The sequence below is a fragment of the Dermacentor silvarum genome, chromosome 7, assembly GCF_013339745.2.
Source record: "Dermacentor silvarum isolate Dsil-2018 chromosome 7, BIME_Dsil_1.4, whole genome shotgun sequence".
In the NCBI taxonomy this organism is placed as follows: domain Eukaryota; kingdom Metazoa; phylum Arthropoda; class Arachnida; order Ixodida; family Ixodidae; genus Dermacentor; species Dermacentor silvarum.
Genome location: NC_051160.1, coordinates 177,421,209 through 177,447,377, shown reverse-complemented (window position 1 = coordinate 177,447,377; position 26,169 = coordinate 177,421,209). Strand labels below are relative to the sequence as shown.

At 49.7% G+C, this 26,169-nt stretch overlaps 1 protein-coding gene across 2 annotated transcripts in view; it reads left to right on the top strand.

Moving 5' to 3' along the window:
- Window positions 1–26,169, top strand: part of LOC119458721 (mitochondrial-processing peptidase subunit alpha-like) — a 213,121-nt gene that overhangs the window by 93,070 nt on the left and 93,882 nt on the right. For both annotated transcript variants that reach the window (XM_037720576.2, XM_037720577.2), the window contains exons 7-8: window positions 8,167–8,339; window positions 24,198–24,306. In XM_037720576.2, the coding sequence (XP_037576504.1) occupies window positions 8,167–8,339; window positions 24,198–24,306 (282 nt within the window). The remainder of the gene's footprint in view (window positions 1–8,166; window positions 8,340–24,197; window positions 24,307–26,169) is intronic.

The window sequence follows — 26,169 nt, the reverse complement described above, 5'->3', positions numbered from 1 at the left end:
CGGTGAACCCCGAAGACAATGTCGGCTCGCATGTTATGGAAAGCTCATGGACATTTTTCACCGGAGTATGTGTAGTGATTTAAGGTCAGGGGGATGTGAGGATGCGCGACTCTCATGCATCCCCTGATGTTGTTTTCCCCGCATGTCTCCTGTAGTCGGGCTTCTCCGCGTGGCTAAGCCTGGCGGCGGTCGTGGTGGTTGCGGCACATTGCGGGAGATGGCACGAGTGTCACGATGCTAACGCGAACGGCAGGGTGACTTTGGAGAAAAAGGGTCGAAGGTGCTCCCTCTTGGGATCGGCGGCCAACTCGCACGAACGCCTCACGCGTGCGCCGGCCCGCTTCGCGCGACCGTCGCGCGAGGCGAAGAGCAGGACACCGGTATGGACGAACACGGATCGTTCGAGCGTGCCACCGTTTGCGTGATTGTACATGTGAACGACTAGGCGATGGTGTCATAGCATGGGGCGAACGTATTCGCTCGCTATCGGGTGGTAGTGAGTCGGACTACCTTGATTTGTCGCGCGCCCGTGTGAATGTTCTATTGGTTGTAATTCGGCCAGTGTGTATTAGTTTATGAAAGGTGCAATAAATGCCCTTGTGATTGTTTGCACTACTGTATTGTCGTTTCTTTGTCCCACGAGCACATCTGAGACCCCACATCTTGAGAGAGAGCAGTCAGAACCGAACGGCGAAAAGAGCGCACGAGCACCTCTCTATTTACAGGGGCCTACATTCTCCAAGTGGCACGGCTTGGGGCAGTGCCACAATAGTTCTCAGTGGTCGTTCAGACCATGCAGAGTGGACGGGCGGCAGCACCACCACTCGCCCCCACTGCGGGATCGGCTAGTGCTGTTCAGCCACCCATTAAGAAGAGTCAGCCCTGTGGGCTGTAGGAGTTCTAGGACCTCTGCTCGGCAGAGAAGCCCGAAACACCCGCAAGCGTACACCGTGAGCGGGCACCCAGCGCCTCGGCAGAGGTGATGAATACATGCCAAGTGCATCGGTGTCCGAGACGCCGAAGGATCGACGTAGCTCTCAGGAGCGAGCCAAAAAAGACAAACCCTACATCATGGGGCCCGGAAAGGGCCCTGTGGGCTAACATAGTTTTTCTCCTAAGCACACAGCAGACATTGTGAATATAATTGCATAAATATTACATTGGAACGTCAGAAGTCTTCTCCACAACCTTGATGACGTCAAAGAACTAGGACATCAGTCTAATCCAAAGCTGCTGTGTGTTGTGGGGTCTCACATGTGCTCTTGGGACAAAGGAACGACACATAGTAGTGCAAACAATCAAAAGGGCATTTATTGCACCTTTCATACACTAATACATACTAGCCGAATTACAACCAATAGAACATTCACACGGGCGCGCGACAAATCAAGGAAGTCCGACTCACCGCGACCCGATAGCGAGCGAATACGTTCGCCCCATGCTATGACACCATCGCCTAGTCGTTCACGTGTACGGTCACGCGAACGGTGGCGCGCTCGAACGATCCGTGTTCGTCCATACCGGTGTCCCGCTCTAAGCCTCGCGCGAAGCGGGCCGGCGCACGCGCGAAGCGTTCGTGCGTGTTGGTCGCCGATCCCCAGCCAAAGAGAGAGCGCCTCCGACCTTTTTCTCCCAAGTGACCCCGGCGTTTCGGTGGCGTTAGCATCGCGACACTAGCGCCATCTCTCGCAACGCGCCGCAACCACCGCCGGTAGCCACGCAGAGAAGCCGGACTACAGGAGACATGCGGGGAAAACAACATCAGGGGACGCGTGAGAGTCGCGCGTTCCCACATCCCCCCAACCTTAAATCACTACACATACGTCGGCGAAACATGTCACAAGGCCTATCAACGCGCGCGTCGCGAACAAAAGTTAGTACATGCGACAGTGGCGCCGCCGAGTAAATGTCCACGCGTTATCCACAACGTGCGAGCCGACATTGACTCTGGGGTTCACCGCTGGCGTCCGTTGGTCACAGCACCACGTCTGCAGATTCGATGGCACGACTCCAGCCCAGGACTCCGGAAACGGCGACGCAGAAGTCGGCACGAGCAAGCGTCGCTCGCGCCCTGCTGACGAGAGCCGCAGTAGCCGTTGGTGACTGCCGGCTCTTTTCCCAGCCGCCGAGGGTTGCGAGCCGGACATTGGCGGCCGCCGAAGTCGCTGCGCCGAATTGGCCACAGGCATCTCCAAAGCCTGGGGTAGCTCGATTGTAGTCCGGGGCAGCAGCACTGACGATGTGCAGGTGACAGCAAACCAGGGGTGACTCCGCTCACGCTGCGTACATTCAACGCACTCGACAAACACTAAAGTAGTGCAAGGGAGAGGAATTCGGCATACGCATCGCCCACGTGGTACGATGTTCAATTCGGCTAGCAAAATTTCGGACGGCATTTCAGATGCTAAGTTCACGTGAACAAAGCTTGCTTTCTTGAGTCGAACGAGTAATTTCAATTCGTGCGAGGCGAACTAATGAGGGAAGCCATGTGCGACATCTCAACACCACGGTCCACCAGGTTGTGTCCCTCAACGTGCGACAGGCGGCTTTGTTAAGCCTTAGGCCTAATGCGTCGCTACTTTGACAACCGGCATCCAAAAAAAACAACAACACCCAAAATGGGCACAAGAACAGGCAGCCGCGAGGAGACGTTAGCTCTGTGAGGTGGTCCTACTCCGCTCGGTGCACACAGCATCCGAGTTGACGGCGCCCACCGTCCCAGACGGTGTCGGAGCGCCCGGTGCCAGGCCGCAATACCAGTCAGCCCGTAGCGGCACCCGTGGCCCGCGGCCACCCGGCTCCCTGAGCCTCGACTTCCGAAGTCAAAGATATAGAAGAAGCTATTTACATAAGAAATTCGGACCACCCACGAGGCTTCCGTACTCACTCGCTTCAGGCTTGCCAATGCTCCGCGGGCGCTAGGCCTCGCTCTCCCAGGATGCAGACCACGTGGCTCTCGTACCGACGAGTGTACTTCAAAACACTCGCGAAAAGGCTTAGCATGTTGAAAAGTTCAAACACGCTACAGCAACCGTCGCCTCGCTCAAGAAAGCGCACCGCCGACACTAGCGATCAAAATCCACGCTAGGACTACGCTTCGGTTGATACATCTCGAACCGAGCAAAACTGTTAAAATTACCGTCCGATGCCCCAAGAGCCCCACGTTGGGCGCCAGATGTGGGGTCTCACATGTGCTCTTGGGACAAAGGAACGACAACACAGTAGTGCAAACAATCAAAAAGGGCATTTATTGCACCTTTCCTACACACTAGCCGAATTACAACCAATAGAACATTCACACGGGCGCGCGACAAATCAAGGAAGTCCGACTCACCGCGACCCGATAGCGAGCGAATACGTTCGCCCCATGCTATGACACCATCGCCTAGTCGTTCACGTGTACGGTCACGCGAACGGTGGCGCGCTCGAACGATCCGTGTTCGTCCATACCGGTGTCCCGCTCTAAGCCTCGCGCGAAGCGGGCCGGCGCACGCGCGAAGCGTTCGTGCGTGTTGGTCGCCGATCCCCAGCCAAAGAGAGAGCGCCTCCGACCTTTTTCTCCCAAGTGACCCCGGCGTTTCGGTGGCGTTAGCATCGCGACACTAGCGCCATCTCTCGCAACGCGCCGCAACCACCGCCGGTAGCCACGCAGAGAAGCCGGACTACAGGAGACATGCGGGGAAAACAACATCAGGGGACGCGTGAGAGTCGCGCGTTCCCACAGTGTACAAGAGACACATCTGAAACCCAGAAACGTAAACTTCCTTCGTCAATATTCCATCTTTTGAAAATACCACGATGACGCTAACATCTCGTTCGGTGGTGTAGCAATCGTTGCAGACAAGTCTGTAGTGTCATCATATAGCTTTACAAACACCTCTTGAGGCAGTGTCAGTTCAGGGAGTTCTTTTTAATAAGTTGGTTGGTTACTGTTTGTTCCATATATATAACCACAAACCACCATCTCATAAAAACGGATTTCTATAACCACGTAGATCAGCTTCTAGAACCCTACATACTCGGTGATTTTAACGCGCACAGCACCCTATGGGGAGACCCGCTGTGACGCGGAAGGTCGGCTGATAGAACATTTTCTTCTGACATCTGGTGCATGCCTATTTAATAACAAGGAGCTGACCTATGACAATATACAACACAACTCATATTCATCGATAGACTTAGCAATTGGCTCTGTTTCTCTTCTGCCTGACCTGAAATCGAATGTCATCGAGAATCCTTTTGGCAGTGACCACTTTCCAGTTACTCTAAATTTATCAGCACAATATGACTCTCCACCGCATGTTCCTCGCTGGAAAATTGTCTCGGCTGACTGGAAACGTTTTGAAGAATGTACCTACTTATCACGAGATTTTTAAAGGGATTTTAATATAGATAATGTGTTATCATATTTTACTAATTTTATTATTTGCAGTGGAAAAGTGCATCCCACAAACAGTCTTTTCTGCAGAAGACGTGTCCCGTGGTGGAACGAGGATTGTAAAGATGCGTAAAGGAGGCTGAATAAAGCATGGGGAATGTTTCGTCGATCGCCATATGCAGAAAATCTGATTGAATTTAAACATGTAAAATCACTAGGTATAGACGCACACGATGACAGGCAAGAAGAGAGCTGGGTGAGGTTTCTATCAGCCATCACTTCTTACCCACAAGAGAAAAATTCTGGGATGGTGTGAGAAGGCTAATAGGACACCAAATCCAGCCCTTGGTGAATGATAAAGGACATAGCCTGGAAGACCCGGCCAATGCTCTCGGGGAGCATTTCGAACGCGCGTCCAGCACCATCCATTATTCGAAGTCATTCCTCAAATACAAACAGATGTAAGGCACTTGATTGTAAATGTTGAGCCATATAACCGTCCTTTCAATATTGCCGAGTTGAGAGCTTCGTTGAATAAGCTCTGCAACGGGAGCTAACCGGACATGATCAAGAAGCTCCACACAGATACTCGTATGACATTTCAATACAATATGGGCTGCCGGGTACCTCCCGACTGCGTGGAAACAAGCCAGTGTTATCCCAATTTCGAAACAGGTTCAGGACCCAGCGTCGGTGAAGAGTTACCGCCCAACAGCGCTGACAAGCTGCCTGTGTAAGTTGCTCGAGAAAAAGATAAATCGTCGTCTGTTACATTTTCTTGAATCTAACAAGTTCCTGGATCCTTTCCAATGTGGTTTTAGAGAAGGCCGCTCAACCAGTGACCATCTTGTGCGCATTGAGGCTAATATACGTTATGCATTCGCACATAAACAGTACTTTTTGTTAGCTTTCCTTGATATGGAAAAGGATTCCGATACCATGTGGTACTACGGTATCTTGCGAGACCTGTCGGGACTGAGTATCCAGGGAAATATGTTAAAAGTTATTGAAAGCTACTTGCCAAATCGTGCTTTTCGCGTCAAAGTTGGCAACACCTTGTCGCGCTCTTTACGGAGGAAACCAGCGTGCCTCGTAGCTGTACGCTATTGATCGTAACGATCAAGTCGATTCGGGATCACCATTAATTTTCTATTCTGTCCATGTTGATGATGTACAGATTCAGGTTGGTCTAAATAAAATAAAGATGGAAATTGTTTTAAGCTTAATCTCCAGAAAAGCTCCTGTGTTTAAATTGCATGGGCAGCACTTACTGCTGAGAACAAACCAGAAGCTTCTGGGTGTATTGCGTGATTCAAAACTAACCTTTATACACACATAAAATATCTCAAGGCCAAATGCTTGAAGACACTGAACTTAATGAATATATTGTTGCACAAGACATGGGGCAGTGACAAGAAGTGCCTAATGAACGTCTACAAGACCCTCGCTTGGTTGCGTTTGGATTACGGCTCCGTGGTGTATCGTTCAACTGCACCAAGCGCATTAAAGATGCTAGACCCTGTTCATCACTTAGGCATTCGGCTAGCCACAGGAGCCTCCCGGACAAGCCCTGTACAAAGCCTGTACGTCGAATCAAATGAGTGGTCACTTAATTTGCAAAAGTGTATTGTAGTTTTACATATTTTCTGAAAGCACGCTCGAACCTTGCACATCCTTGTAACTCAACTGTAAATGATACGATGTGCGCCGCACTGTTTTGTATTGCAAACAATCAAAAGGGCATTTATTGCACTTTTCATACACTAATGCATGCTAGCCGAATTACTACCCATACAACATTCACATGGGCGCGCGACAAATCAAGGAAGTCCGACTCACCGCTACTGGATAGCGAGCGAATATGTTTGCCCCATGCTATGACACCATCACCTAGCCATTCACGTGTACGGTCACGCTAATGGTGGCGAGTTTGAACGATCGTTTTCGTCCATACCGGTGTCCTGCTCCTAAGCCTTCTCGGGACGGTCCTGCGAAGCGAGCCGGCACACGCGTGAAGAGTCCGTGCGTGCTGCTCGCCAACCCCCAAGCCAAGAGGAAGCGCCTTCTTCCTTTTGCGCCCAAGTAACGCCGCCTCTAGGTGACGTTAGCGCGCAACACTAGCGCCATCTCTCGTAATATGCTGCCGCTGTAATGCCATGCGGCAAAGCCGGATTACAGGAGACAGGAGCCATGCGAGGAAAAGCAACATCAGGGATGAGTGAGCGTCGTGCATCCCCACAGATATTATAAAGTGAACACAACAGTTTATTTTTGGTTATTCAGAAAGGTAAAAATGACACGGACTCCTATTACTTTATCTATTCCTCACATTCCTATCTTTGTTTTCTGCCTCCTACCTAGTTTTGTCAGGGTAAAAAGAAAAAAAAAAAGAAAAACCTTATATAAACATACAAAAAGTGGCAGAAACACGCAATCTTGCTCTACGGCACGAATATACGAAATCGGCATGGTAGTGGTGCAAGAAATCCGGGAGCCAGCCCTCCCATCTGCGGATGTGTACTCCACGCGGCGCAACCACGCCCACGAAGGGATGCGTTCCACAGAACGCTAACAAAAAACCCAGACTGAGCAAGCACAGACGGATGAGAAAATGTGCTTGTAGAAATTTACAACGGAGCTTGCCAACATTGTGTTACTGCGCACATCCGACTGGAGAGAGTGGAGAACATAAGGGTACATCAGTGACATTGTGTGACAAAAATGCGGAAATGTGCGAGTGACACTGAAAAGAGTACTGACACAAAATTTTTGGTCTGTCTTGCTTTAAGCTGCCGACTCTGTAATCACGGTATGAGGCCTCGATTCCTTGAGCAAGCAGCAAATCATAGATTATGCCATCGTTTAATGCGTGCATGAAATGGAATTTGGCTTTTTGTCATATGGTGTGTCTGTAAGGCTGATTGTACACATCAGGAAAATCAGGGTGGGTGGTGGTCACGTGAAAACATTAATGTACATGGAAGTTCAGGGGTTTAAGTTGCATTGTGATGAATGAGAGTGCTGGTGTACAGAAGGACCGAGTCTAATGTGGAGTGGAAAGGATGTTGAACTTTTTGCCACATGTGTGGCTTGCGACCATATTACCAGGCTGCCAAGGCTGCAATTGTATTTGCCAGTCGTGTTAGCTAATGCTGCACTAACTAGCCACTGAGGTGTGTCAGCCACTATGGCACTTGGGTCTAGATGAGGAGATTAGCTGGCGTGGGCAGTTGCAGCACTTGCCATACAGACGTCTATACCCTCCTAAGACCCCTTGTACAAAGCTCAGTGAGTCGAGTGCAGTACTTAGGAGCATTAGCTGCTGGTGCTTTTTGTGCCACGGGGTTGCACTGTGGACACCAAGCTCAACACCGAAACAGCTGCCAAGACAGCATCCAAGTCAAGAACAATGCATATTGACATGATGTAGTGGAAGGGCACAACTACAAAGAAGAGACACACAGAACATGTGTCTCTTCCTTGTGGTCCCTGCGCGTGTCATCTCATGATTGATAACATGTCCCTGTCGTGTCATCTCATCAATCATGTCATTACATAAGCATCAGCTAACAGTAGCAGTGTCCTTCTGAGGTCTAGACAGGAAACTTGGAGGGAAGTTAAGCTGCCTGTTTTCCTATGGCCTTGAGTGTCATTCTAGCTAGTGCAGCGGGTTTTGTGCTCCCATGACTTTTCCCTCTTTGGAGTTGCCTTTGTCAGTCCACTGCCACGGTCTTGATTCCAGCCGAGTATGCGCCCTGTTTATTGTGGATGGTGTTGCTGTTATGCAGGCTGCCTATGGCAATAACACGTTGGGCCTGCCGAAGCTGTGCCCCCAGGAGAATGTGGCCGTGATTGGGCGCCAGGTGTTGTACACCTACTTGAGCCACCACTTCACCCCGTCACGCATGGTGGTAGCTGGCGTTGGGGTCGACCACACTGCACTGGTGGAAGCAGTGCACAGGTGAGAGCACTGGTGTCCAGATCTGCAGATCATGTGTCACATGCTCACAGAAAAAACAGTTGTAGTTTACCTGCGGACCCAAAACAGTGAACTCTGATAGTGCCAACAAAATTTGCTACTTCCAAAACAATACTTTTTTTGATAGCAACCAGCATTCTATAGTTGAACTCTATATAACAAACACAAATATAACAAATTAAATCGCAAAATTTTCTTGCTGGGTTGCCATTTTGAATATTATGATGGTACATTTAAGTTGGATGCAACTTCGTTATTACAAAGTTTCACAGTACTACCAGATTTCAAGCTTTTAATCTTATGCTAGTTCATAGCAAGTTGGAGTTGATCGCTAGATCATAAAAAGCTTCATAGCTTTTTGCTATTCGGCATTGTGAACCTCCTGAAGACAATGGTCTTCTGAAACATGGGTGTGCAAGAGAGCCTGCAGCAGCTGTCTGTGATGAGAGTTTTTCAAGTGACGCTTGTATACGCTAGCCTGCACTGGCGACGTAATGCTAAAAAAAACCAGCTGCTCTCAGAGCTGCATAGGTGGTGGGCACGCGTTTTTGCCCACGTGCCACTGCTCCCGCGTTCGTTGTCGTCGTCTGCTTCCACAGCTGGCTGCATTGCCGCTAATCATACCATCGTAGAATTTAACTTCTCTTGTGTCGTCGTAATCGGGAGGCCGCGTTTACAGGGGTATGAGCCATTCATTGTCTTACGTAACGGACAGATTTAGTTTTTTAAAAATTTAATGGAAATCCATGCAGAATGAACGCGCTCCGGAAAGGGCGTGTCGTTGACGAGCGGATTCTAGCGTGAGGGCTTCCGAAGCCCAGGCGAAACGTCAGCGAAGAGCCGCAGACCCTGAGTTGCGGGAGCGCGATGGTGAGGCCAAACATCAGCGTCGTCTAGCCTTCCAGGAACCCTACAACGGTGATGCACGCCTCGGCAACACTAGGGCCAACTTCCCCGGTGGGACGGCCAGGTTTCAACGCGAGTTTCTCAACCGGAACTTTGGAGCCAGCCACAGTGCGTGGGACCGGTTGTGGTTCGAGCACAACGTGGTACTCGTCAATGCGATTCGTTCAGAGGAACACTGAAGAAACACACGACAGGCTTCGCTTACCCCTATTTCGTTGACAGGGGAGGGGCTACTAATTTTTTTGTGCTTCTTGCTTTCTGGAGAAGTATCATGGCTAACATCACGATAAAAGCACTGCAATGGACAGGACAAAAGCAGAGAAGACGTACACAGCGCTGTCTAAAGACCACTCTTTATTGCATTTTCAGTAGCAGTATATAGGAATCACTATGCGCAGAAAGGTACAAAAAACAAGAAAAATAGCTATTGTGTATGTACAGTAGAATCTCAGTTATACGAATCTCGTGGGTTCGCGTGGAATTTTTGTATAATCAAAACATACAAAAAAATCTAGAAAAAAATGAATTTATTTTTAACAGAAAACGCTCCTAATAGTGGAACCCCATTGATACGTTTCTTGCTGCTGCGTTTTCCTGGCTGCTACGTCGCGTTTTCGTGGTCCTGACTTAAATCCCATTGACTTCCATGTATTACGTTCCCCTTGATACGTCGCCAATCTGTAATGTTCCTGCATCCTACGTTGCATTTGAATGTGGCGGTCACGTAAATTTAGTGGTGCAGCCAGCTTATACGTTGCAAAAAGCTACCGGTACGTTACAACAAGCGACCGGCACGTTGCAGATACGGCGTGGTCGCGTGACTGCCGTTCTTGAAAGCGATCTGCCATGTTGACAAAGTGCAGTTAGTGTGCTTTTGACGTTAGTTCGCGTTGAAGCGAGAGACGGCACGAAGGTGAATTCGCTCGCTGCTGCTGTTGCGCTTCCTCACGCTGGCATTTCCTTAGCAAGTGTCCTCCACAGTCATCGAGCGAGATGTGTTCATGTTTACTTGTGCGCGCATGACACCGTGCTTGTTAATTTAGTTACTAAGCAAATGTTTAAAACTTTATACGGCAGATAAAACTACTATCCTTAGTTCGTACATCTGTCTACTAATTTGCTATCGCAATCTTGCTTTACCTTTTGGGCGAAACTGCAACTTTTTTTTTCTTTCTTTTTTTTGCAGTCCCTTAAAAAACGTAACAACGGGTTTCTAATATCCGTTTGCATTCTCTTCTTGCCCAAATCGTCAACGATCGCCTTCTGGAAGGCGTAAAGCGCTCACGTGATCTCACGAATGTTTTTGCACGCCACTGAACGGCTTGGCACGTCGAGTGCAATGAGCGTTTTGGCCGTCGTGGCTTCTGCCGCAATCGCCGCTGCTGCAGCGGTCATCGTCGTCTTTCTCGCTGGTCAAAGCATCAGGCTGTGATGTGGTTCACTCCACTCGGCGTGGGTCCTATGAGAGATTGCCCAGCCTCATGACGAAGCCGGTTGCTTGGCGACTATGGATCTCGCCCAGGATCTCACTGTGCCGGCTTGTTTGTGCCGGTCGCTCTGCTGGCTCGGCCGCTGCTGCTGTTGCTCACGCGTTTGTATGATCTGCAGCGATGCGGCAACGCGTTCAGAAGAGCCAATGTTTTTCGTATTGTGAGGAATGTATTTTGGCCAGGGAATGTTAAGAATTCGTATCACACTGAAATTCGTACCAGCCGTGGTCGCATCACCGGGGTTTTACTGTATATGACATGCCACTGCTGTCTACAGTTTATCATACATTTGATAGGTAGCGCATTTTGCTGCAATTGCAATGTAAGGATACAGAAAGCACGTTATGTTCGTGTATTAGGAAAGCTTCAAATATTTCACGAGCAGGTTGCTCTGGGTAGCGTCCCAGTAGCATACATTTTTCAAGATATGGCGTGCCGCCACAGTTTCTGCAGGGATCTGCCGGGTGGCTTGCGACTGAGCCCCTGAGTAAGTATGGGTGTTTTCGTAAACAATCATTAATACATCGGCGAGTTGGCCTTATGTAGAAGTGCCCGCATGAAAACGATATCTTATATACAACTTTACATGTGCAGCTTATAAAAGATGGTGCATGTTTCTTATCACATTTCTTGGTATTTTGAACCTTTTTTTGTTCACTCTACGGTAAAGAGCAGAAAGCTTAGTGTGTACTGTGATAACAACCTGTATTTCAATTTTTCCTGCACTATTTTTTAACCTATGGGAAACGTCGTGCACGTATAGAATTACAGCCATACTAGAATATACGTTGTTTTGATCTTTGCCATCTCATAGTGGCCAGTAGCCGTTCCGCTATGGAGGCTAACAACGGTGTCGGATGGCCATCTTCCTGGAGCCACAATTGTCATGTGATGATGGCCTGACGGGTTTAGTGCTGCCTTGAGACAGGATTGAGCATTGCTTCATTTAACGAGTTCTGAATGGGCAGACGAATAAGGTAGAAAGCTTTCGCATGAGAGGGGTTTATAGCACCAGCATACGTTGAAGCGCAACGTATTGTCAGATGGTAGTTCAGGTGTCAGTGTCAAAGATGTCATCCAAACCTATCTGTTGGTCAGTTTGGTTAGTCCGGTGAAAAACTGGGAAGTGATCAACAAAGTGGAACACCTTAACTGTACTTGAGTCTTGGAGGCTTGCCATAAGGCACTTGTCATATCACGCTAATAAAAGATCGCGAATTACCGGTGATAGGCATGATGCAATGGAAATGCCTTCACGTTGAATGTAAAGAGTATCCTTATGGCTGACAAAATCCGAGTGAAGGTAAAGACTAAGCAATTCTAAAGACCTGTTTACATGAATGCCACACGTGTTCGGAAATTTTGTGCCCCCCAAACCACGGAGAAAGAACTATTTGAGGAGAGGAATCTGCTAGGCCGTGAAAGTGCGTGCAGGTGGTCCAAAAAAGTCACGGTTGGGCGAGGAAGAAGCGCAGTTTTCGCCGTAGCACGACAATGACGCGTCGGGCAGGTTGCCATCGTTTACAGTCGCCGACCATTTTTTCGGACCTCGCAGGGACCGAAAAATTGTCCGAAAAAGCTCGTTCATCAAAAAAAAAAAAAAAAATGATTGGGCTTAGAGTGGCATACAAAATATCTAATAATGCCCTGCCTCATACTGCACTTGGAGGTGATCAGATATGCTCCAATTCACGCAAGACTTACGTCGTCTCCGTATACAGTAAAAGCTCAATGATACGATCACGGCTAATACGAATTTCCGGATGATACGAATTTTTCTGTGGTCCCGGCAGCGCCCCATTACTTTGCACCGTGCTAGAGAACGGTTGTTACAAATCTATTTTCAGCCTGCGTCGGTTGATACGAATAAACGCCGCCCCACCGATGGCCGCGAAAGAGAACAGCGCGCAGTCACGCGCTTTCTCTCCTTCTCTTTTGGTGCGGAGGCGCGGCGCCGGACAGCGCGGACTCCGCGACTGGGCGCGAAGAGTTTGAAGCGATGGCGCTTCAAGAAATAAATGCTTTTTACGTACATGGGCCTGAGTGAGTTCACCTCTGACTCTTTAATTTAGCTACAGTCGAATCTCGTTAATTCGAACAGGCTTATTTCGAACATACCGCGTACCGACAATGCTCTTAGCAGCGCGCCAAATAACGCGGCGGCGCCTCCGACCGGCATTGCTCCGACACCGCCATAGAGCAAAAGCTCAGGAGAGACCCCTCAATGCCGCGCGCGAAGGAACGGAAAAAAAAAAAAAAGAACCCGCGGCGGAAATTTCCCCCTCTCTCAAATTGCAAGGTCGCCGTTTCTGCATCGCGCCGGAACAAGCGTGTACGTGCCGACTAGAGTGTTCTAGACAACCGTATGCTAGCACACACTAGTGCCGACGTCTCAGCCACGGGGATAAAATGGCAGTGAACCCTTCTCCTCTATTTTCTAGTCACATGCTGACCTTGCACGCTGCGGCGGTAGCGCAGAGGGAAGCAGCGGCGGAGGCACAGTCGGGCCAACGAAACTGCCACGGCCACAAACGCTCGCTTCCCGATAACGGCAGAAAACGAAACTTCAGGGGGCGGCTAAAATAAGCTGGCGCCAGCACGGCGGCGGGCGCGCACTGAGTCGAAGGTGAGAGAGCTACGAGGGAGTTGAGAGGGAGGGCGAGGGGAGCCACCGAAGCGGCGGAGTTGACGCGGCCAAATCCGCTTCCCTGCCGCCCTCCTCCCTCACCTTCGACGGTCTCCGCGCGCACCCGTGTGCCGGCGCCGCCCGCTCGCTCCCTGAAGCTTCGTTTTCTGTCGTTATCGGAAAGCGACCATTAGCCGGCGTGGGCAGTTTCGTGGCCCGTGCTTGCTATGCGCTTGCGCGCCGCGATATTTCACGACTCGCACCGTTTGTGCATCGTGCTATGGTGCACGAATACTTCAAAAATACGTCCTTTTAATTCGAACAAATTTTCGGGCCCCTTCGAGTTCGAATTATCGAGATTCGACAGTTTTAATTGTGTTTTGATGATACGAATTTTGGCTAATACGAATATTTTTCGTGACCCCGTAGATTCGTGTCATCGAGCTTTTACTGTACAGTCGACAAGAGCGTTCACCGCGTAGCCGATCTCCGTTGGCGGAGTGCCATGGAGATCGAAGAAACGAGCCCCGTAACTTCGCACCACTTGGCTCTTGCGAAGGCCCAGGAGGTGGCGCCGATCACACAAATGCGAAGCCGCACAAACACCCACAAAGATGCGACACGTCTCCGAGACACTCCTGCTCTGTGGACACATCTCATGCAAAATAGCAACCGAAATTTAAAAAGAAAGAAAGAAAAATGCCTCAATTTCGCCCGAAAGGCAAAGCCTCGATTGTGATAGCAAATTAGTAGATAATTATACAAACTGAGGATAGTAGTTTTATCGGCCATATAAACTTGTAAACATTCGCTTACTAACTAAATTAACAAGCACGGTGTGACACGTGTGCAGGTAAACATGAACACATCTCGCTCGATGACCACAGAAACTTGCTGTCGAAACGCTGGAGTGAGGAGGCACTGCAAACAGCCAGCGAATTGACCTTCCTGTAGTCTCTCGCTTTAAACCGAACTAAATGTTGAAAGCACACGAAAGCATACGAAGCTACCGGCACTAGTTGCACTTTTTCCATGTCACAGATCGTTTTCAAGATACGGCGCCCGCACGGCCGCCGCCGGAGTAAAACGCCCGCTACACAGATACGGTGCCCGCCGTCCCCTGGAGCATTTTTGTCGGCTAAGAAAGAGTGGGTATGTCCTACGAGACTAGGGGATGGCGCGCGCCATAGAGTTTCTCACTATATTACCTAGAGGAAAATCTGGCACTGCTGCGCTGTGGTATGCTTGGGAAAGACGGTATATTGTGACATCAGATTGGCATCGTTCTTGGAGAGCCAGCATGCCTTGAAGACGAGCCTGGCTAGCACCGTTCCGTCTGTCCCAATGATTAATTTCCTGCTGAAACAGCACATAAAAAGCTGTTTTAGCTTTATTATTACACAAAAACTTGTTTTGTTTAATTTTGAGGATTTATTATTGGATGTAGAATTATACGAAACGTAAAAAGCATCAGCTGGCTGCTAAAGTTGCTGGACAGACAAGATTCTCACTTGCTTTGGAACAACTTGTTGTCTGTTATTGCTTTTCTTCGGTTGATTCTGCATTGTAGGTGAGTAAACTTTATTGATAGATGTCGTATGGGTGAATGAAAGCCTTTTATGAAGATTTTATTTTAAGAATTTATTATTTGTGCAGCCATATCCACGTTTTAGACGAAGCCTCGTACAACACCAGCCAACACAAGCCTCGCAGACACATCCCGTCGTTCCCATGATGGCACAGCGCCCTTTAAGAAACTCGCATAGGCGGTGGCGCCAGATTGCCCTCTAGGTGTAATAGTGAGAAACTTTATGGCACGCGCTCTCCATGCGCCTCCCAATCTTGGAGGCTATAGAGCAGGCCACTGGGAGCCAAGCCAGCGGAAAATCCAACATGGTGGCCTCCAAGACTGGGTAGCGTGGCTCGGAACGAGTGATTTAGTCCGGAAAATCGAACTTCGGGGCCTCAATTCGTCCGAAAAATCGGTAGAGAAAATGCATTAGCTCTATGGGAACCCTGACGATGCATTTATGAAGTCCCAAAAATCCGTCGGTGACTGTGCATGTTCTCCTAAGGACGCGGCGCAGAAAAATCGCGATATCATCTCATATATCATGTCTGCTCTCTTGTCCTGCGTTCGCATTAGATTGTGGTGGACGTGTTGCGGTTTCCACCAACCTGGAATTACGTACCCGAACTCTGCCGTCCGTCATGCCTGACGACCACAGCCCGACATCCCCACCGGTTACACCAGCCATCGTATGTGCCGAAGCCCAGCGTCAGCGGGATCCTGACATCTTCAGCGGCACCAATGAGAAAGACATTGAAGGTTGGCTGGAATCGTATGAACGCGCCAGCAACACTAACAAATGGGACGACACCCTCAAGCTCAACAACGCGATGTTCTATCTATCGGGCGTCGCCAAGCTGTGGTTTAGAAACCACAAAGCCGATCTCCACACGTGGGCTCGCTTCAAAACCAGCATCGCAGACGTTTTCGGCCGCCCTGGCGTGCGCGAAGCTTCGCGCTGAACAATGCCTACGCAGCGGATCCTAGCAAACTGGTGAAACGTTCACCAGCTACATAGAGGACATCGACGACCTCTGCCGACGTGTCAATCCGACGATGGCGTAGGTGGACAAGGTACGTCACATCATGAAGGGAATTTCCGACGATGCCTCTCATATGCTGCTGTCAAAAAGCGCTGACACTGTTTCTCAGCTCATTGAGCTTTGCCAGAGTTTCGACGAGCTCTGCAGGCAGCGTCTTCTCACACGGCGCCCACCTGTGTCCGATGACCGCGGCTCCTGACATGGACTCCCTGCTATTTCATATCAAAGAGTTCGTCCGTGCTGAGGTCGCTCGTCAGCTTTCGCTGCTGTCCTCAGCCACGTCACCACCCTCGCCTTTGCCGGCCAACCGACCAATCCAAGAGCAGGTTTGCGCAGCTCTCCCTTCTGCCCGCGAGACTCCGCCTGTGTCGACTGCCGTTGCTTTTCCCGAGGTGACTGCACCTCTCAGCTATGCTGAGGCTCTCGCACGGCCACCACCTCAGACCTTTGCACCATTCCCATCAGCCGTGCCACTGCGTCCAGGTCCTCACTTCATTCAGCCGCTGTACCCACACAGCAGTGGACAATGGCGCACTTCTGACAACCGACCAATATGTTTTGCATGTGGTCTACCTGGCCACATTGCACGATTGTGCCGTCGCCGCCCAACATCCTACTGACGTAGCTTCGACACCGAACCACACATTTCACCATACCCGTCGTCCTCCGCGTCTCAGAACCCTGGCCAGATGTTTTCTTACTCGGACCACCTCCTTCTTGTTGACCGCCGTTCGCCATCACACCGACGTCGCTCGCTTTCGTCGATGCACCGTCGTCCTTCACGCTGGAAAGGGAAAACTAATCGCCGCAGTTCCAGACACGACACCTGCGTCACCCACGAAGGGACCAAGGCCTCTCCCTTCTCCTACAAATGTTATTGATGTATATGTGGACGGCGTCGCTGCACTCGCCTTCGTTGACACTGGTGCCGCAGTTTCAGTTATTAGTGCAAAACTTTGCCGCTTGCTCAGGAAAGTTACGAGGCCATTGTCAAATGTATCCCTTCGTACTGCTAGCGCAGATCGCACCACGCCTGCAGCTGCGTGTACTGCTCGTGTTGTGATCAACGGCCTCCAATTTTTCATGCTGTGTTCTTTTTCCCACGAACAAGAACACAGCACCTAAATAACACAAAACACAGCCCAAAATAACACAAGTTATTTTGAGCTGGGACTTCCTTTCCGCTAATAAGGCCGTCATCGACTGTTCTCGTGCTGAAGTGGAATTTCAAACGCGGTGCGACGCCCCGCTTCTTGATGCTCGGGAACCTGAAGATAGAGTTTTTGCTACCGAAGACGTTACAATTCCACCGCACTCTTTTGCCTTTGTCACAGTGTCATGCAACATTGTTACTGATGCCAGCGCAATTTTTACGCCATCCACCATTTTCGCTTGTCGCAAGTGTTCCCCGCTGCCTTTCGCTCTTTTGGACGTTTATGCCGGCGTCAGCAGACTGCACACCAACACTAGCGGGGTTGGGCTCGGCGCTGTACTCGCGCAGCGTAAATCTGGATTCGACAAGTACGTCGTTGCATACGCAAGCTGCACCATCACCAAAGCAGAGACGAATTATTACGTTATGGAGAAGGAATGTTTGGCCATAATCTGGGCACTTGGTAAATTTCGACACTACCTCCATGGCCGTAATTACAGACCACCATGGACTTTGTTGGCTGTCCACGTTGAAGGACCCCTCAGGTGGATTAGCTCGCTGGGCTTTGCGGTTGCAAAATTTGGACGTGCGCGTTATCTACAGGTCTGGCCGCCGCCACACCAACGCCTACGCGCTTTCCCGTTCACCCGTGTTAACCTAAAGCGATGCCTGCCTCTCTGCCATTGTCCAAGTACTTTCATTCCCAGCAGGCTGGGACATGGCTTTGGAGCAACGCAAGGATGCCTGAATTAGTGCTCTTATCCGCTTCCTTTCACACCCGTCGACTGTTGCTCCACCTTCTCGAGCTTTGTGCCGTCAAGCTTCTCACTTCGAAATGCGGGATGGACTTCTCTATCGGCGGAATTACGTCTCTGACATCTGCAAGTGGTTGCTCGTCATACCTCGACATCTTCATGGTGAAATATGTTCTGCCTTCTACATTGACCCGCCGTGTGCACACGTGGGTGTCTTCAAGACGTACACCCAGCTTCGCTCCAGGTTTTATTGGCGTGGCATGTACGCCTTTGTGTGCAAGTACATTCGGTCGTGCCCTCAGTGCCAACACTGCAAGGTTGCTGCTCAGCATGTCTCTGGTTCACTCCAGCCAATCCCGTGTCCTGCCAGGCACTTCGATCGCATTGGGATTGACCTGTATGGACTCCTTTTGAGCATGGCTTCCGGAAACTGCTGTATAGTCGTCGCCGTCGACCACTTAACGCGATACGCAGAAACAGCCGCTCTGCCTAGTGCCACAGCTCGTGATATAGCATCCTTCTTACTGAAAAACTTTATTCTCCGTCACGGTGCACCTCGCGAACTTTTCAGCGATAGAGGATGTGTGTTCCTCTCTGAAGTTGTAAACGCACTCCTTGCTGAATGTCGCATCGTTCATCGCACCACCAACACCTACCATCCTCAAACTAATGGTCTGACGGAACGATTTAACTGCACCCTTGGCGACATTCTCTCCAAATACGTCGCCTCTGATCACACTGATTGGGACCTCATTCTGCCATTCATCATGTTCGCCTACAACACTGCACCACAGGCGACCACAAACTTTTCCCCATTCTTCCTCTTGTATGGCCGCGCACCTTCGACTAGCCCTCGACACCATTCTTCCGTACAGACCCGATTCATCCGAGTGTGCGCCCATCTCTGAAGTGTCCCACCGCGCCGAGGAATGCCATCAACTCGCCCCTTCCTTTACACTCGTCGACCAATGGCTACAAAAATCTCGACGTGACGATGATCACCCGCATTGTCACTTTCTTCTGGACTCCCTTGTGTGGCTTTGGGTTCCTGCCGTTCCTGCTGGCCTCTCATTCAAGCTTGTATCCAAATATCAAGGACCCTACCATGTTGTAGCGCAGACATCGCCTGTCACGCCACCTACGGACCAACGCTATCGTGGTCGTGAAACCGTCCACGTACAACGCCTGAGGCCGTATTACGACCCAATGATTCTATGTTCCCCATGAGTCGCCAGGATGGCTCCTTTTCCGGTGGGGGGTCGATTGTAGTGCAGAGGAATGCCCGGTGCTGCAGCCACATCACCAGTCATCCGGGAAGTGTGAGCTCGAGATTGCCTGAGCTGCTCTGGTTGAGACACACTGCAAATGCTGCCTGCTGCTCTCTTGTCCTGTGTTCGCATAGAATTGTAAATTTTCTTAGATTTCATTCTGTAAGATCTTCTTTCTTTCTGGGGTTTCACCTGCCAAAACCAGTTCTGATTATGAATTACACCGTAGTGGAGGGCTCCAGATTAATTTTAACCACCTGTGGTTCTGTAACGTGCACTACAACGCAAGCACACGGGCGTTTTTGCATCTCGCCTCCATCGAAATGCGGCTGCCGCGGATGGGAATCGATTCCACGATCTCGTGCTCAGCAGCGCAACACTTTAGCTGACTGAGCCACCGTGACGGGTCATTCTGTAACATCAATTCAGTTCAGTGCAGTTTTATTTCCTTTAAGACCCCTTTGTTAGGGGTATTACATATACCCCTATATTACATATACAAATATAAGTAGGACAGTATTAATAACTAGCTGCTGCTGAAATGTCCGCCACTTCTAATTATTGATCTTACAGAATGTAAGATCAATAAATAGAAGTGGCGGATTTTTGTAGCGAAAGCTACATTGGCCGTATTCTCGCCATTTCGCTGTGGCCGGTGGCCGGACCGTGAGCTGAGCCGTTGCCTAGCAACCGCCACAGCTGGTACCGTTTCTTTCTCTATGGTCTGACCACCTGGCGGCGTCTTTTGCCCGGCGAACTGCTGCACTGGAGGGAGTCCGAAATGCCAAGCACGCGAAGCTAGCATCGGGGACTGAGGAAGAGCTAGCCGTTCGGCTCGCAAAACGCTTGGACTTGTCGGCTTATAATTTATACCTGGCTTATATCGATGAGTGTATACTTAAGTATAATAATTACATCTAAACCAAAGGCTAACCAAGTGAAACCAACACTTAACCAGGCTAAACCAAGCTTTCGCTTTTCATATCCAGGGTTAGCGTAGCTAAGCCGCAGCCAAGGTTTAAGCAGCAGCTATTAATGAATACTGTCCTATTTGCATGTCGTACTGTGCTTGAAACGAGCTACTAGTAGTAATCTCTGTGCAGACGTTCGCCTACACCACCACAGTTCACTCGCTCCAAAGCGAGCAAACTTAAAGCAAGCAAGGTCGTGAAAAGATGCGACTAGCGTAAGCTAAGACCCTTTCGCCGTTCTCCTGCCGCTGTATGAGCACTGCACCCAGACCGACGTTACTGGCGTCACCATGAATTTCTTTCGGCGTCCTCGTCGAAATGCCCAAAACCGGGGGCGATGCCAGGCGTTGTCGAAGCTCGGCCAGATGAACGGCGTGTCATCTCTAGTGAGACGAGTAAGTGGTGCAGCAATTTTAGAAAAATTGTGTATTAAGGGCTGGTAGTATGCGCACAGTCCCAGGAAGCGTTGAACGCTTTTCTTGTTGGTAGGAGTCGGAAAAGCAGCTACAGCGGCAGTTTTCTCGGGATCGGGATGGACGCCTTCCGCACTCACGACATGTCCAAGAAACTTCAATTCTTCATAACCGAAGTGACATTTCTGAGGCTTTAACATGAGGTTAGCCGATCGGATTGCCTCGAGCACTTGCCGCAGTCGCTTAAGATGTCCAGAGAAGCTGCCTGAAAATACGACCACATCATCCAGGTAGACGAGACAGGTTTGCCATTTTAGGGCGGCGAGCACCGTGTCCATCATCTGTTAGAAGGTTGCCGGAGCAGAGCACAGCCTGAACGGAAGTACTCAGAACTCGTAAAGTCCATCCGGAGTGACAAAGGCTGTTTTTCTCCCGGTCACGTTCGTCTACCTCAATTTACCAGTAGCTACTTTTCAAATCAAAGGAGGAAAAATACTTGGCTCGCCATAGCCGGTCAAGAGAATCATCTATGCGCGGCAACGGATAAACATCCTTCCTTGTGACGTTGTTGAGTTTTCTGTTATCAACACAGAAGCGCAGAGTGCCGTCCTTCTTCTTTACCAGGACAACCGGTGATGACCACAGACTGTTTGAAGGCTGGATGACGCCATCGTCAATCATCTCCTTGACCTGTCGTTGAATTGCTTCTCGTTCTTTCTGCGAAACACGATACGGCTGCTGGTGAATAGGACGTGCATCGTCGTAATTATCCTATGCTGCGTGATTGGCGTCTGACTGACTTTAGACGAACGAGCAAAGCAGTCCTGGAATTCACGCAACAGTCCCTGTAGTGCCACCTTATTGTGCTCTGACAGCTCATTATTGATGTCGATATCTGTGATGCATTCATCGCTGCCGCTTTCTCCACAAGCGAAACACTCAATTACGTCCTCCTAGGCTTCAGCGTAAGCCACAGCAGTGCCACGGAAGAGCACGGTGCTCATTTGTGAAATTGGTGATCAAGACGTCTGCTTGGCCATCCCTAATGTCAACGATTCCTTGAGCCACGCTAATTCCGAGGGTAAGCAGCATTCTCGGAGAACAAGGGAGCTGATCGGAAACGTAGAATTTTGAATTTACACCCGTGAAGTGCACACACCAAGCGGTTTGACGACATGTCCGCCAGCTGTCTGTATGTGCGTCCCTGTCCAAGGCGTAACGACTTTGTTTAATTGGCTTGACAGTTCTCCACTGATAATCAAGTAGTCAGCGCCAGTGTCAATTAAGGCAGTAACATTTGGACCGTCGATCAGCACAGGTATGTTCATGGAAAAGTTGTCTCCAGTGTGAGACACCGGCGTCATCAAGTCTCCGAAGGTCGCATCGATTGGAGGTTTTCGGCACGTCGAGTATCAGCGGCCTCGCCTCGAAAGGTCGCTGACATCAGTTTTCCAGGCGAGGGCTCGTAGAGCGTCCTTGTGACATCCGACTTGCACCTCCCGAATAGGATGGTCGTGGTGACGGCGATCGCAACTGGCGCCTTGATGATGGTGGCGCGCGATTGGGCGATAAAATCTTCAATCTTAGGTGGCCGTTGTCCGAAACGGGGTCGGGGTGAATTGACAGGAAACCCCTGGAGTCCAAGGCGGCGGTATTGGGACTCTCGGTATAAATGACCCACCTCACGACAGTGGTAACAGAGCGGTCGTCGGTTGGGCATGCGCCAAATGTCCGATTTACACTTGGATGGCCGAGCCTCTCCAAAATAAGGAACTGCCTGCGCTGACTGAAGCGTCGCATATGGGGTGACGGCAGGTAGGGGCGCTGGTGCCAGGATATGGGGCCCGAATGCATCGGCATAAGTCACATGCTGGTATTCGCTCATGGTAAGAGGTGTCGCCGGCCACGGGACGGTGCATCGTCTTTCACTCCTCGCATCAAGTGACGCAGCTTCTTGTCTTCCGACATGGTAGGGTCAGCTTGCCTGAAGAGGCGTACCATGTCATCTACGTACATAGCCACACTCTCGTTGGGTTTCTGAATGCGAGACCAGAAGGCAGGGTTAGTAGAGGTGGTACCGGATGTAGCATCCATACCTGCCGACATTGTCGTTGTCTTCTCAGGTAGAGGCTCAAACTCGGGGGCCAATCCCTGGATTCTCAGTCTGGCACGATGTACTGACGTGATGTCTGGTAGCGGTCTGGCGTTCCTGCTGCTGGGAGAGGTCTGTTGCATGGGTCGAGGATACCCCACACCTCCACCAGAAAAATGTCACATTTAATACACAGGGGACTTTTAAAAGAGGCCGTAATGGTAAGTCCGAGTCGTCGAAGGGGCAGCGCAGCGCCAACAAAAAACCAAGGTGCTAGCTCGTGAACTAGACCATCCTCGTCTTCTTCTGGGAGCAAGTGGCACTAGCGCGTGGCAGTATTACCCAATTTCAGGTGAAAACGCGATCACAGTAACTGTATGAAAATACATTGCTCTTATGAGACGTTGGCTGGGAGAAAAAAAAAAAACGGATTTATTATCTCAAAAACGTATTATGTAGAATCGTAACGAGATTCCACTGTATATACCCCCATACATACTTACTCAACTGGGAAAACGTACAACTCAAAGTCACAAAAATATTTTGCAGACTCAAGTGTAGTTAACGTAATGTGAAACGTTGTGCGAATTGTTGCAGCACGAGGTGCTGACGGGCCGAGCTGTTAGGGCCCGAGCAGCTTGCCCGAGGCATGCATTGTCATTCCTGTGGCAAGCATACGTTTGCGCTCCTCAAATTGGGCCTGGGTCAGCAGGTTGGGCATGCCCACTCGAAGAGAATCGTCGAGCTGGTGGGGCCCGGGATGTCCTTGGTCCCGTTGCATAGTGTTTTAAAAGGGAAACTGAAATGAAATGCGATGCTGCCAGAGCGAAACATGGCGCTCACTAGGAAAGGCACGGGTTATTAAAAGCAGCAATATGATTCCAATGGCACTATGCACTATGAAACAGATACTTATCTTCATTGAGTTGGCTGTGAGTGTACCGTGTGACGACCCGTGCGGAGATTCGCTGCTATCGAAAGAGGAGTGCACGGTGGCATTATCACGTGGCACGGGTGGGCGAGTATGGCAGGGAAGCTGCTGTGGCAGATGCCTTCTACTTTTCTTGTTTGCAGGGAATCTAGTGGCCCGAAAACATATCATACAATTGCAGTTTTGCACCATACTGAAAGTTGGTGCCCAAAGATTGTGTTTTCCGGAAATGTATTAATCAGCAGAAAAGAAGCATAACTGTACGAGTCATTTTTTTGTGTTCTCAATTGCAAACTTTTGCGCCGGGAAATTGTGCTTGACAGGATCGTATCAATGAGGGTCTTCTGTATTTTGTGGGTCAGTGTGTTCTATTCTGTGTGTTCTCGAGAAGCAGGTGACACCAACTTGTTTGAAGGTGATAAGTTGTTGCTTCTAGGCGCATGCAGTCTTTTTCGCAGCTGTCCATTGTTATCACTACTGCATGTGCCTCATGGGGACGGTATCTCCGTATGTCGCCTTCATTGTACACACCACAGAGCTTGAGGCTCACGATGCATGTGTGCCAAGAGCATGTCTGAAAGTGCTTGGTGGGCCCCTGACGTCAGTGTGTCATAATGTGCAGGTACTTTGTGGAGCAGGTGCCAATCTGGCAGGAGAACCCCGAGTTGATTCTGGACCCCAGGATGGAGCCGGACGCATCCATTGCACAATACACGGGGGGTGTAATCAAGGTGGGTTCGTCACTGCTGGTTGCTTCAACTCTGGCTAGAACTCTACTTGTCGAGTGGGGACAAAAATGCCAGACATAATTGTGGGGCATTTTCAGCCATTTCTGGGCAGCAGTTTTCCTTTCAACTTTGTTCTTGACTGCATATCGATTGAGGAGCACATTATTCGTAATCGGTGCAATGCTTTATGCTACGCTTTTGGAGGTAAAACTTGTCATGTCATATGTAGAGGTCCAATGCAGAGCCATTGAATCGACAAAAACCCTGACAAACTGTGTGGGGTCCCATTGTGACTGCTGTGGCTTCTGCAATCTGTCTCGAGGTTGTCAGAGAAAGTGCCGCATTGTACTACCTCATTAATTTGACCCTCACTTATCTGAAAAATCTGATCATTCGGGCTCGTTCGCTGGTCCCGGCAGGCGTAGTCATTATTTAATGGAATGAAACTCTCGTTAATTCAGGTGTATTTGGATGCATGCCGGTTAATTTGGACACCTATTGGAGCTTGTCAAGTGTGGAGCACCGCAAATTTGCGATGCAAAAGAGCAAAAGCGGTGATGGCGTCGAACTGAAAAAAAAAATTGGCGGCCCTTCCACTCCCGGAGGATGGTTTAACAGTGAAGCTGAAATGTGTGGCCCTGATGTTTATTACTAGGGTTAATCCCGAGGGTTCAATAAAGTATTTATTAATTATGAGGTTACACACAGGTTCGGCTGCGACGGAGAGGACTGATGGTATGCCCGCAGTTCGCCGTTGTGCCTTGCGTTTGATGTCTCGAGTTTGCTCGGCGGCGTGGTTAGCAGCATTTGCCCGTCATTGCCGCTTGCGATTCTTCAAATTAAATTGCTTCAAAAATAAATCTGTCCATTACGTAAGGCAGTGAATGGCTCATACCCCCTTAGGCAATGGCTCATACCCCCGTAAACACGGCCTCCCCATTACGACAGACGAGAAGTGAAGTTCTACAATGGAATGATTAGCGGCAATGCAGCCAGCTGTGGAAGAAGACGATGGCGACGAACGCGGGAGCAGTGGCACAAGCACATGCCGAGCACGAGCACAACCTGAAGGGCGCCAACGAGCCAGCTGTGGAAGAAGACGATGCTCGAGCCGATGCTGATGATGATAGTTTTCTGTACACTGGACATTGTGAGTGGTGGCCAGGACATGGGGGGCACAGTGTGAAAAGCAGGCCTTCACTGGCAGCTCAACAATGTTGTGGAGTGTCACCGTGCACCGCCTGCTTCTAGGATATATGTAATGGCAGAAACACTTGGACACGGTCACTATATGATCCTGAGGTCCAGATATGAAATAAGAGCTTGCTTAAACTTTTCACATTGGTGACCACCACATGCACTGAGAAGAGAATGTGCTCCCTGTCACATACCAAGTGGGCTCCACCAGCAGAAACAGCGCCAGCCACTGGGAGCCACAGCTTCCTTTAATGCAACGAGGGCCACCGGTGGGTTCCAATGTGACCCACAGCTGTCACATTCAAACTGGGCGAGTTCTCCTTGCATGTATGCTTTCTCGCCAATTAAGCAAAAAAGTCTAGCTGATGTCCAATTAACGGGAGTCGACTGTATCACATAATTCACGTGCTATCTCATGACCTTGTATGGTTAGAATTGTTTCTCCCTGTCTTTCTTTTTCTTTCTCTGCCCTCTTAAGGGGGAACATGGTGTATAGAGCTATCTTGCTTATTTTTTAGACCAAATTCAATTAAAGGACACAGTCTTATTCATCTTTCTGAGAAGACTTCAAAAATTCAATTATCTTTTTGATGAAGTAAATAACTATGGAGATAATTACAAGTCCATTACTATTGTTTGTGTAGACATTATTGGGCAGAAAGCAAAAAA